This window comes from Diadema setosum, chromosome 17, assembly GCF_964275005.1.
Source record: "Diadema setosum chromosome 17, eeDiaSeto1, whole genome shotgun sequence".
Classification (NCBI taxonomy): domain Eukaryota; kingdom Metazoa; phylum Echinodermata; class Echinoidea; order Diadematoida; family Diadematidae; genus Diadema; species Diadema setosum.
The window spans coordinates 16,438,617-16,453,104 of record NC_092701.1 but is presented as its reverse complement, the minus strand read 5'-3'; the positions used below and the strand labels follow the sequence as shown (position 1 = coordinate 16,453,104).

General features: G+C 39.7%; 1 protein-coding gene across 1 annotated transcript in view; it reads left to right on the top strand.

The window, feature by feature from the left end:
- Positions 1–13,895, top strand: part of LOC140241055 (sec1 family domain-containing protein 2-like) — a 31,099-nt gene extending 17,204 nt beyond the window's left edge. The window contains exons 13-14 of the mRNA XM_072320827.1: positions 10,653–10,785; positions 11,257–13,895. Coding sequence (XP_072176928.1) covers positions 10,653–10,785; positions 11,257–11,337 — 214 coding nt within the window. The 3' untranslated portion in view covers positions 11,338–13,895. The remainder of the gene's footprint in view (positions 1–10,652; positions 10,786–11,256) is intronic.
- The last annotated feature ends 593 nt before the right edge of the window (positions 13,896–14,488 follow it).

Genomic DNA, 14,488 nt, shown 5'->3' with positions numbered 1-14,488 from the left:
GTTTTAACTAAAGAGAGAGAGAGAGAGAGAGAGGGGGGTACCAGAGGGGGATGCGCCCCTTTTTTGATCCGCGATTGCGTCAACCACAAACGTCAAAACTCATTGCTTGTAATACAGGGGCGGATCCAGGAATTACGTAAAGGGGGTGGGGGGGCACCTTTACATAATTAAAGCTACCGCACCCCACCCTCATTTTTCCCCTTTTTAGTTTAAATTGTTTTAACTAAAGAGAGAGGGGGGCACCAGAGGGGGATGCGCCCCCTTCTCGATCCGCGATTGCGCAAACCACAAATGTCAAAACTCACTACTTGTAATACAGGGGCGGATCCAGGAATTACGTAAAGGGGGGTGGGGGCACCTTTACTAAAGCCTGGCGCATCTCCCCCCCCCCATCTTTTTGTTATTATTTATGTTGTTTTGAAGATTTTTTTTCTTTTTATTTATGTTAGGTTGTTGGGTCTTTTTTAAAGAAAGGGGGCACATGAGAGGGATCCGCCCCTCACGATCCATGATTGCCTAAACCACAAGTGTCATAATTCCTGGATCCAGGAATTCCGTAAAGGGGAGGCGCCTTTACAAAATTAAAGCTGCCACACCCCCTCCCCATTTTCCCCTTTTTAGTTTTATTGTTTTAACTGAAAGAGAGAGAGAGAGAGAAGGGGGGCACCAGAGAGGATGCGCCCCCTTCTCGATCCGCGATTGCGTCAACCACAAATGTCAAAACTTATTGCTTGTAAAACATGGGCGGATCCAGGAATTACGTAAAGGGGGGGGGGGGTTGGGGGCACCTTTACATAATAAAAGCCTGGCGCACCCCCCATCTTTTTGTTACTATTTATGTTGTTTTGAAGAAAAAAAGAGGGGGGGGGGGGGCACCAGAGGAGGATGCGCCCGTCTCGACCCCCCATTACCTCAACCACAATGTCAAAACTCATTGCTTGCATTACAGGGGCGGATCCAAGAATTCCGTAAAGGGGAGGCGCCTTCACAAAATTAGAATATGCCGCTCCCCCCTATTTTTATGCCTCCGCCACGAAGTGGTGCCGGAGGCATTATGTTTTCGGGTTGTCCGTCTGTCCTTACGTCCGTACGTACGTCCGTCCGTCCGCTTTCGTTTACGCGATAACTTGAGTAATATTTACTGGAATTTTACCAAACTTGGTCCAAGTATGAAGTATGATGGGGCAATTATTTGATTAGATTTTGGGTGAAATTGGCTGAAGGTCAAAGGTCAAGGTCAAATCATGAAATTGTATCCGTTTACGCGATAACTCAAGACTGGATGGAGCAAATTTCACCAAACTTTGTTGGAGGATGATGTATGATGGGACAATTACTTGATTAGTTTTTCAGTGAAATCGGACAGAGGTCAAAGGTCAAAGATCAAGGTCAAATCCTAAAATTTATCTGTTTACGTGATAACTCAAAACTGGATGAAGCAGCTTTCACCAAACTTGGTCCAAGGATGATGTATGATGGGACAATTAGTTGAGTAGAGTTTAGTGACATTGGCAAGAGGTCAAAGGTCAAGGTCAAATGCTACAAATGTTGCAATTTCCCCCATATCTATGCAATGCCCAAAGGTATTTTCTTGAAACTTGGTGTGGACATGTACTACTGCGTAAAGATTCTCCAGAGAGAGTTTCATGTCATAAGGTCAAAGGTCAAAAGGTCAAAGGTTAGATGAAAATGTTGCAATATTACTTTTCTCTCAAATGCTTCAATGTATCTTCGTGGAACTTGGTACATATGCATGTACTGTCTGGCAGGGATTATCTAGGGAATTTAGGGGTCATGGGTCAATAGTCAGGGGTTAAAGGTCAAGGTCAACTCCTCAAAATTTTACTATTTCCCTCATATACTAGTATGTGCAATGCTTGCATTATTAGTTTCAAAACTTAATACATGCATTACCTAATGGAGATTCTCCGGGAAATTTCCAGCCAGAAGGTCAAAGGTTAAGGGTCAAAGGCCAGGTTTCAATGCCCCCCCCCCAAAAAAAAAAAAAAAAATCTATTTTGTACCGTCATCACACTCTTTCTTCGTACCTTGGAAATTACTCATTGCATAAACTTTCCCAAAATTCCCCAAATATGTGTACCTGCACTCTAAGAAAATTATAGGAAACCCAGTTCAAGACATTTCTGACAAACCTGTCATTTCAATATTTTGCCAGTTATGTGAAACTCTCATGGATCACACATTGTGAAGACATTGTATTATACGCCTATTGGGAGAATCATGCATTATGGCGGAGGCATCAGTCGCCATAGCGACATTTCTAGTTGTTTATTTCATTTCTGTTGTTTTAACAACAACAACAAAATAGATAGGGGGCACCAGAGGGGGATGCTCCCCCTCTCGATACGCGATTGCGTCAACGACAAATGTCAAAACTCATTGCTTGCATTACAGGGGCCGCGGCGGCGGGTCCAGGAAGTCCGTAAAAATAAACAGAAATAAATAAGTTGTGGGGGGTTACGCCAGCCTTTCATTTTGAAAAGACGTCTTTGCGGAATTCCTGGACCCGCCCCTGTAATGCAAGCAATCAGTTTTGACATTTGTGGTTGACAAATCGCGGATCGAGAGGGGACTCATACCTCTCTGGTGCCCCCTTTCTATCTTTTTTTTTTTTTTTTTTTGTTAAAACACAGAAATAAAAAAAAAAAATAGGGGTGCGGTAGCTATTTTGTTGTTGTTGTTGTTGTTGTTGTAAAATCAACACATATGAAATAAAAAAAAATAGGGGGTGGGGCAGGTTTTAGTTTTCTAAAGGCGCCTCCCCTTTACGGAATTCCTGGATCTGCCCCTGTAATGCAAGCAATGAGCTTCGACATTTTGTGGTTGACGCAATCGCGGATCGAGACGGCGCATCCCCCCTCTGGTGCCCCCCTTAAAAAACAACATAAATGAACAGAAAAACGTCTTCAAAACAACATAAATAATAACAAAAAGATGGGGGATGCGCCACGCTTTAGTCAAGGTGCCCCCCCCCCCCCCCTTTACGCAATTCCTGGATCCGCCCCTGTATTACAAGCAATGAGTTTTGACATTTGTGGTTTACACAGTCGCGGATCGAGAATGGGCGCGCATCCCCCTCTGGTGCCCCCCCCCCCCCCCCCCTCTCCCTCTCTCTCTTTCTCTCTCTTTAGTTAAAACTAGAAATGTCGCTACAGCGACTGGTTATACCCCCGCCAAACAACATTTCATAAGCTTTGGTCAAAACAACATTTCATAAGCTTTGGTCAAAAAACTGAGGAAGTAGTTAAATCCGCAAGATCTTTCCTTGATCTTCTGCCATTAATATGCCGTTACCATGGCAACGTACTTTCGGGTACTGTCGAAAAATGCGTCTTGCACATCTACAACCAAAGGCACACATCTGTACCAAGTTTCATGGAAATTGGGCAAAAACTGAGGAAGCAGTTTGCAACACAAAATTTTCCATCATTTTTGCTCATAATATGTGAGCTGTTACCATGGCAACATACTTTTTGTCACTGTCAAGAAATGTGTCATGCTGACCTATATCCTAAGACAAACATTCAATATGAATTCCATGAGAATTGGAAGAACACTGATGAAGCAGTTTTGCCATGAAGCATTTTGCCCTATATTTTACCAATAACATGCCGTTACCATGGCAACGCACTTTTTGCCACTGCGGAAATATGTGTCATGCACATTAACATATTCAGATGAACATCTGTACCTAATTTCATAAAAATTGATCAAAAACTGTGGGAGGAGTTCGCGACGCAAGATTTGTACCCATTTTTGCCAATAATATGCCGTTACCATGGCAACGTACTTTTGGGTACTGTCAAAAAATACGTCTTGCATATCTACAACCCAAGGCACACATCTGTGCCAAGTTTTATGGGAATCGGTTGAAAACTGAGGAAGTAGTTCGCGACGCAAGATTTGCAACGGACCGACCGCCCGACCGACCGCCCGACCGCCCGACCACCCGACCGCCCGACCGCCTGGTCGCCTGACCGCCTGGCGGGGGTATAACAATAAAACTAAAAAGGGGAAATATGGGGGTGGGGTGCGGCAGCTTTAATTTTGTAAAGGCGCCTCCCCTTTACGGAAATCCTGGATCCGCCTCTGTAATGCAAGCAATGAGTTTTGACATTTGTTTTTTGTTTTTTGTTTGATAGATACTTTATTTTCTGCAAATCAATATACATAAGTTACATAATCATGAAGATGCAGGAAGTATACAAAGTAAATTCAACGCAGAGTCGTTTGACTTGCATAAACCACGATACATATAAGTACATAATCATGAACATGTATGAAATATATAAAATAAATTTAACACAGTCTTTTGACTTGCATAAACAACGATATGAAAGAAATATAATATACAATATGCATGTCTATGCAGCAGTGACAAGAATAACATTTATAGTTAAGAAACGATTATGCAGAGGGCCGCCATTATAAGCATTGCTTGAAAAGATGGCCGGCCCGAGGAAAAGATAAGGACGTACTAGATTCGTAACGATACTAGATTCGTAACAATATATTCGTAACGACGTAATCGCGGATCAAGACGGGCGCATCCCCCTCTGGTGCCCCCTTTCTTTTTCCCTTCAAAACAACAATAATAATAACAAAAAGATGGGGGATGCACCAGGCTTTGATTATGTAAAGGTGCCCCCCCCCCCCTTTACGCAATTCCTGGATCCGCCCCTGTATTACAAGCAATGAGTTTTGACATTTGTGGTTGACGCAATTGCGGATCGAGAAGGGGGTGCATCCTCTCTGGTGCCCCCTTCTCTCTCTCTCTCTCTTTCATTTAAAACAATAAAACTAAAAAGGGGAAAATGGGAAGGGGGTACGGCAGCTTTAATTTTGTAAAGGCGCCTCCCCTTTACGGAATTCCTGGATCCGCCCCAGTAATGCAAGCAATGAGTTTTGACATTTGTGGTTAACGCAATCATGGATGGAGAGGGCACACATCCCCTTATGGTGCCCCCTTCTATTTTTTTAACAACATGAATAAAAAGAAAAAAAAATGGGGAGAAGGTGTGGAAGCCTTTGACTTTGTAAAGGCGCCTCCCTTAAGGCTGCGTTCACATAGAAGTATACTATTCGGGTATTCGGGGCTCGTTTTCGAGGGCACGCGAATAGCTTGAATCGAACGATAGGATTTCCTAACACCGGTTCACATGAGAGGGCACTATTCGAAAGTACCGAATAGCATAGTATAGTATGGCATAGTGGGTATCGAGCTTGTTCGATTTTCTTGCAGCGTATACCGTCTCTCGTTTATGAAATAATGACAATTTTGGTCTGGATTTGCCCTTTAGCAAAAATAAGCATGTAGACTGACATTCTGATGCAGTTTAGAAATTGTTAATAAGATTTGCTGGGATGTAGGAGGAAGAAATCCTCACTGCATGGGATGGTGAGTTGACGGTGCGGGTGATGGTGTACTGGGTGCCCGAATACCGAATAGCGAATAGCGAATACCGAATACCGTATACTTCTATGTGAACGCAGCCTTACGGAATTCCTGGATCCGTCTCTGTAATGCAATTGATGGGTTCTGACATTGACTTGTGGTTGACGCAGTGGCCGATATAGAGGGGGCGCTGCGGCCCCTCCTCGTATCTGTTTTTGTTTAAAAAAAAAGAAAGAAAAAAGAAAAAGAAAGGGGAGGGGTTTTGCTGGCCTTTGCGTTTGTAAAGGCACCTCCCCTTTACGGAATTCCTGGATCCGCCCCTGTGACGCGTTATGACATTTGTGATTAACCCAATTTTGACATTTGCGGTTGACGCAATCGCGGATCGAGAGGGGGCGCATCCCCCTCTGGTGCCCTCTCTCTATATTTTGTTAACAGAAATAAAAATAAGAAAATGGGGGGGGGGGGGGTCTCGCCAGCCTTTGATTTTGTAAAGGCGCCTCCCCTTGACGGAATTCCCGAACGCGTTATGACATTTGCAGTAAAATTTGGAAATTTTGACATTTGTCGTCGACGTGTTATGACATTAGTGGTTAATCCGATTTTGACATATGTCGTCAACGTGTTATGACATTTGCAGTAAAAATGGAAATTTTGACATTTGTCGTCGACGTGTTATGACATTAGTGGTTAATCCGATTTTGACATTTGTCGTCGACGTGTTATGACATTAGTGGTCATTATGACATTTGTCGTCGACGTGTTATGACATTAGTGGTTATTATGACATTTGTCGTCGACGTGTTATGACATTAGTGGTTGTTATGACATTTGTCGTCGACGTGTTATGACATTAGTGGTTGTTTTGACATTAGTGGTCGATTTTGACATTAGTGGGCTCTACAACCCTTCAGAACATCTTTTATCTAGAACAAGAGTATTTTCTATCTGAATATCATCAAGCTTTTATATTAAATACTGCAAATTGCAATTATCCATCTGGTAGTACAGGTAAATTGTATTGTGTGTGAATACCATTACAGGTAAAGCATGCTACGTAATGATAAAGAGGGTTACATACAATACAGATAATCACTTACCATCAACGGGCACCACAGGGAAATTTTATCAAGGTCAATTATCTTGGAGCTCGGGTGAGCATCAAGCCCCTACAGGCTCTCTGTTGGGGTTGTCCATCTATGTACACGTTGTTTCTATGTCAGTGCTCACTTGGTTACTATGAAAGGTGAAAAGGGAATAAGTACAAGCTCATGTACAGGGTACTTACTGCAGTATCGTCAATTTTATTTGCATCATGTAATTTATAAGCTGAAAGTGTAACAAGCAAACATGCAATTACCCCTGTATCATGTGTAAGCAAGTCTTTGCACAAACTTTTGATTTGAAAAGCAAAAATTGTAGCTGCTACCAGTGATAATAACTAGCTGTGTTCATGGTAGACTGAGAACACAGATTGTACACTATACATAGGGCTCTTTGATATCCAGAAGGGCACAAAATATTCAAGGTGTTCATTTGCCAATGTAATTCAGCATTTTACTGGGTCAAGCTTGACTGTGTTCTCCTTGCAACTGTGATAACTGCATTTTAAATTAGATAATCTTGTTAAACTTAATTTTAACAGTCTGTGGTGTCAAAATGTTTTGCCCGATCAATGTATACATACAGTTAAACTCGCATAAGTCGATCTTCTCGGGACTGAGCAAAACACATCGACTTAGGCGAGTTTCGACTTGTACGTAAGTCGAAAAAAATCGACTTAAAGTTACACCACACATACATATGTATAATGTACATGTATGTTGTCTACTCTGGAGCCGAGAGCTGGAGCGGTGTGCCCGATATTTGCCCTTCACCAAGACACTTTATCCACATTGATGCAAGCCAGGGCTCCACACTAACTTTTATTGTGGTGGCCACAAAATGATTGATTTTTATTTTTTAGTGGCGCGAAAAAAAAAAAAAAGAAGCAAAACTAAATCGGTCCTACGTTCGGTCCGAAAGTTACCGTTATTTATTTCTGATTGTAAAAGCAATCATCCACCATTTACAAGTATTTTAACACCTTCCGGAGCCGAATGTTGCCATTAATCATTTTCAAATGTAAAAACAAGCAACCGACATTCATGCTAGGATCTTACGGAGCTGAATATCATCCTTATTCATTTCCGAACGTGAAAGCAAACATCCGCTTTTAATTTCATCATCTAAATGAGCCGATTGATACCGTTAATCATTTCCAAATGTAAAAGAAACAATCTGTTACTTATTTTAGCATCGTACGGAGCAGAATATTACCGTTATTCGATCTCCAAATTCAAAAGCAAACACCCGACATTTATTTTATGATCGCAAGGAGCCGAATGTTACTGCTGTCCACTTCCGAAAGTGTAATGAATCATCTGACATTTATTTTGGCATCTTCAGGAGTCGAATGTTACATGCTATTTACTTTCGAACGTAAAAGCGAACTTTCGGCAATTATTTCATCATCGTACTGAGTTGAATACCATAGTTATTCATTTCCGAACGCCAAAGCAAACATTCAACATTTATTTTAGCATCTTCCGGAGCTGAATGTTATTGCTATTTACTTTCGAACATAAAAGCAAACATAAGACATTCATTTTATCATCGGACGGAGTTGAATACTATTGTTATTCATTTCCGAACGTTAAAGCAAATATCAAACATTAACTTAACCATCAAACGCAGCTAAATGTTACTGTTATTCATTTCGAAATTTAAAAGCAAACATCCGACAGTTATTTAGCATCGTATGGAGAAGAATATTACTGCTATTCACTTCCGAACGTAAAAACAATCATCTGACATTTATTTTAGCATCTTCTGGAGCCGAATGTTATTGCTATTTACTTTCGAAAGTAAAAGCAAACACCCGACATTTATCTCATCGTCGTACGAAGTTGATTATTATTGTTATTCATTTCCGAACGTCAAAGGGATAATTCGACATTTACTTTAGCATCTTCCGGAGCTGAATGTTAATGTTATTTACTTTCGAACGTAAAAGTAAACATCCGACATTTATTTCATCATCGTACGAAGTTGATTATTATTGTTATTCATTTCCGAACGTCAAAGGGATAATTCGACATTTACTTTAGTATCTTCCGGAGCTGAATGTTAATGTTATTTACTTTCGAACGTAAAAGTAAACATCCGACATTTATTTCATCATCGTACGAAGTTGATTATTATTGTTATTCATTTCCGAACGTCAAAGGGATAATTCGACATTTACTTTAGCATATTCCGGAGCTGAATGTAATTGTTATTTACTTTCGAACGTAAAAGTAAACATCCGGCATTTATTTTATCATCGTATGGAGTTGAATATCATTATTTTTCATATCCGAACGTCAAAGCAAACATTCGACATTTATTTCAACATCTTCCGGATACTTTTTTTTTTTATCCTTATTCATTTCCGAACGCAAAATCAAATCTCTGACATTCCAAAAGTGTTAGCAAACATCCGACATTTATTTTAGTATTATACGGAATCGAATATTACCGTTATTCATTTTCAAAATTAAAAGAGCAAACATCTGACATTTATTCAGCATCTTATGGAACCGATTGTTACCGCTTCATTTCAAAAACTGAAGGCAAACATTCTGCTTTTTTGGTGGCCCGGCGTGCGTTTTTGGCGACCCCGGTCGCAAATTAACCATTCGCGAAATCGTGATTCGATTCGCGAAAAGACTCCGCTAAATATAAGGCATAGATCGCTACACTCGGCAGGGACTACGTCGTCCTTTCACCAGGTCTCGTTACAAAACCAAAATCTCGCGTGAGTTCTTGCGTTACCTATCGTTAATGTTAACGAAACATCGTTAATTTGCGCTAGGGATCGTTACTCATCGTTGCTACAAACGTTAATTTTCCCGATCGTTAGTTTGCGTTACTAACGATTCAGGTGAAACCGCTTGCGTTAATGAAACGTTAATGTTTATTTACGCAGTTTCTTTTGGTATATACTGTATGTAAACAAAAACTGGCGTCTCGTGATTTTGACAGTGATTTATTACACAATAAAATCTTATTCGACTTAGGCACAGTGAATTCAATGGTTTTTCCGTGAAAGTGTTCTTGGAATTTCATCGACTTAAGCGAGTATTCGACTTAAAAAATTCGACTTATGAGTGAATTAATACACGTAAGTCAATGGGGAAAAATCGGGACTTTTTAAAATTATCGACTTGCGCGATTATTCGACATATGCGATGTCGACTTAGGCGAGTTTAACTGTACATGTATGACCATATGAAATAAAAGAGAGAAACTGTGTTCTGTGAATACAAAATCGTAGGGTTTGTGAATATGGTAAAATTCACTCACTCTGCCCTAAACTTGGATTTATTATGGGAAAGAAATCATGGTCTTCGAAGTGATTGTATTAAGTGACCAGTGGAAGTCATTTGAAGAGGCAATATGTCTACTTTCATATGCTGAAAATTACAACTTATTTCATTGCATCACAGGTGACTCCCATTATAGTGAATTCTTTTAGAACATCAGTTTTCTTGTGCTATTTCAAAATTTCGTTATACTGAAGCAAAGTTTGCACAATAGACTTAAAGGTGCATGGTCCCGGTGGTTTAGTCAAATGCGTACGCGGGTGCACGCGCAAGTGTCCTAAAGAGACCTAAGCTGTCGACTCCTCTTTAGCTCTTAAACTGTGGCCCACTTCCCAGAGTCCGAAGAAGTCCGACTCACTCTAGTCAGTGGTCCGATCACAGTTCAGCTCATGATTCGGCTGAGGGGAATGACAGCTTTAGCAAACTTTTTTTTTGTAATGTCATAATAACAAGCACATATGCACGCATCCTGGTATTACTACATGTACAGACTGCCCAATGCGCAGAGAAGACAACAAAGGCAACGTTACTTAGCAACACCTACGCACTTTACTCTTGATGACAGCTCAGCTTCGGTAATCTTCGTATCAGTGCTAACGGTGATCAGCAGTATCAACAACAGTGCCCTCTACACTACCGGGACTATGCACCTTTAAATGTTAATGATTTTGAGACCTGAATTTTTGCTTTGTTGTAATGGAATTTTCTTGTAAATGTGTTTTTGCAACAGGAGTACTTTGTACTTGTATTTGAAGGCAGGAAGGCAGGTCTTATGTGGAGACTGAGCTATGATGTATAATTACCTTGTGCTTTTAATTGCATTATTGCAGATTATTCATGAATGTCGGGAAACCCCGCCCTAGTGATCACAACCTCCTGCTGGTCTTCATGGTGGGTGGAATCACTTGCTCTGAGGTGAAACTAATCAAGGACTCTGTCTCATCACTATCACCAAACACTGAGGTAAGTTTGTGACAAAGGGAATTACATAAATTTCTGGATCCTAGAAATCATAGATTTCTCCTGCTTCAATGCTAGAGCTGATTGATTGAGATTATAAAAACTATGGAAATCTACTATTTGTTTTGATACAGATATGTCTAAAATGCTGAATTCTATTTTGTATATGCAGTTTACTCTAATCTTGGTTTTTAACATGTAAATGCATAATTTGACATTTCCTTTGTTTCATATGATGAATCATTAATTTTTGCAAACCATTTCATTAGATAACATTATGATGAAAGGATGTTTATTAGTTGCTGTAAAAAATTTTAAACAGAGGACAATTTGTGTGGGAGGGCCAACATCAAACACACCATCACACAAGGAAATTCCTGAATGGAAATACGTAGGTGCATATAATTGTTACACATAAACGTTTAGGTGATGTAGTGTTTGTGAATTTTTCCATGTTCTTTCATCTAAATCCAGGTCATTGTAGGGTCGACTCGAATCTTACGAGAGCCTGATGTATTGGGACACGTGTTTGGACAGACTTCTCTTTCATTCTAATCATTGCCAGCCATCACAGAACCCCTGTTGCCATGACAATCACATCCATGTAATAGCCTTCAGCCTTGATGTGTATTGCTCAGGTAGCTTACAAGCTGAATTAAACTATGACTGCAATATTTGATATTATGGAGGACTTTATGACCTACTGCTGACATTTTGAAGAGCAAAATGCTCCATTGTGTTAGATACATTCACAGTGGTATTCAGTGGATTGCAGACCTGAGCCCCATTTCATTAAAAAAAAAAAAAAAAAAAAAAAAAGTTGATATGATAGCAACTTTTGCTGGAGTTGCTGTTGTCATGATAATGACAAAAATCCAGCTCTCTGATTGTCTGTTGCTATGGGAAGTTGCCATTCCAGCAAGAGTTGCTATCCTAACATCTCTTTAAATGAGGCCCAGAAGTCTGTCATAATGTCTCTCACAAGAGATCTTGCATCTCCCAGACATATTTTGTTTTCTATAAGAGGAGTATCTAGGTTACAGACCAGTAATTCTTGATGACAATGAAACTCACCTTTCACTTAGAAGAAACTTTCATATCATGATTGTAAAGATACATGGGCAGCTGTATTGTAACAAGATTATTTCTCATGGGCCCACCAGACTTTGTTTTCCAGAAACAAATTTTGCAGCAAACAGTATCTCTTAATTAACCCCACCCTAGGGACAATGTCTTCAGGTTGTCCACAAGCCCCAAATTTTGTTTTGAAAACATAATTCAGAGCAAATCATTTTTGTGAATTTCCCTGAAGTTCAACCCTGGCACATTGAATGAAGTGAAGATGTGCTGACTAGAATTTTGGCAAACTCCTTCATGGTAACATATGAAAAGTTAGTTACTATCATTTAAAAATTATATATTTTCTGCCCATAACTTTGTGACTCTTCAAAGTGAAGACATAGATCCCATATGCCTGCAGAACTGTTGAGTTTTGCTCGAAAATCTACACATACCTCTAAGAAATGTGTGAAATAGCGCTGTAATGCCATGACTTCAGTTGGGTAATGACAAATATGTAAAATATTAATCGAAAGAGATTGCCGGTAGTACATGTGCGACAGTCTCAGGGCATTCCCGATGGTTGTTACCACATAATTTTTTGCAATCATTGATAATTGACAAATTGGGCAAAAGTGATACTCACTGATCTTCTTGGCTATGACTCGCAGGGAGCTTGCTTGGGCATGATCAATCGTCACATGGTATTCTACCTACCCACAATGCTGAACAAGGAGAGCTCTTCTGGAATAAAAGTTGTGTACATGTGCTATACGATCGAAATTGTCCTACACTTTTCATTTCATAATACTATAGAACAACTCATCATCCTGGCAAATTGCATCAGCCAGGTAAGTTTTAGGTAGACCTTTGAATGTAGTGCAACAAATTACAAATGATGGAAGATGAATTTTTAGTCCTTCTGAGACCTATGTTTTCACTTTAAATTCTTTTTGAAATATGAGTCTGGATGAGCACTGTTTTACTGTTGAGTTATGTTATCAGTACACAGGCATTGTGGTTGGCATAGTATCTCTTGTTTGTTTTTTGTTTTGTTTTGTCCACTTCTGTTACAGTAGAACAACATGTTACAATGTGACAATGCCCTTCCACTATTCAAGAAATAAAAGACCTCAGAGCTTTCCTCTTACCGATGTGGAATGGTTGTCGTGACACTTTCATGGTCCCCAAAATCACAGTGTCAGGTGTATTTGACTCAGTCGGTAGAGTGTCTGCAGCCAGATCCAAGGGCCCCAGGTTTGATTCCATAGTCAAACTGAGCAACGTTGTGTGTAATCATATCATCCCCTCTAGTAAAAGACAAAACACCCTGTCCCTCAGATAAGACATGAAATGGAGGGCCCGTGTGTTAGAGAGTCACAAATTAAGCACATAAAAGTTCCTGCTTTATTTTGTTCATTGCAAAGAGCAGATTGCATACCCCAATGAAGTGGGCCCACCTTACACCCAACTGGACCCCATGGAAGACCAGCTAGGGCAGCTAAAGTGGGCTATCCAACCCTCTTCTCAAATGGAAATGAAACGAATGTACCGTAATTATCCATATCATCAAGCAAAATTTGGACCGAAAATCTCTTTTGCTTAGAATTTAGTCTGCATTTGAAGTGAGAAATCAATAGTAAATGATTATTTGATGGACCACAGTAAGTATGAGTACTCATCTTGATGGGTCTTTTGTGCAGAAAGCAATGTTGTCTAGCAGCCAATTTGATCTGCATTCTGTGTCTTTACATAGTCTATAAAGACCAGTGCATATCGGTGAGCTTTTGAAGGGTTGCTAACACTTTCTTCCACTGTAAAGAAACTGATTTACTGCTGTTGCAGTCAACAGGGTAAGTAAAAGAATTACGCCACTCACTCTCTTCACTTGTATTTTTGTGAAAAGGGGGCAATTTTAGAAATTGAAAAATAAGATATACATGTATTAGAGAAAGAGAAGAAAAATATGTAATTGGTATTTTATAGTGTTTAAACATAGGTACATTGTATAAAAAATGCTCAGTGAATATCAGAATAAATGAAATGTGTCTTGACATTGTGCATTACTCGACTTTCTTCTTATTCACAATTTAAATCAGTACGTCCTGCATCAAACGTCACACAAATGTCACACTAAACATAATTCATTGTGTGTATGTGTGTGTATAGTTTATTTTGGCACACGCTCTTTCTCAAGTGTTCTTGGGAATCGCTTGGAAATTTGTGTGCCGAAATAAACTGTTGGTGATTACAGCATGTACTTGGTTTCGGTTTTATTTTTGATGTTATTATTACACCAACACGTGGACAATTTACTCAATATATATACATGTACATATATATATATATATATATATATATATATATATATATATATATATATATATATATATATATATATATATAGTATGATTTTACACCGGGGTTGATTGCATTTATATGTTGTTATTGTCATTGTAGATTCTGAAGAAGGGCAAGTGGCCCGAAAGCTTAATTGAAGGGGTGCTACCCAACATCAGCCATGTCTCTGTGCAAGTTTTGCTGACAATATATATATATATATGCACATGTAGGGTGTTGTATGTTGTAAAAACATGGGTGTTTCTGTGGTCCAAATCCTGTCACCGTACTTTGCCCTATCATCTCC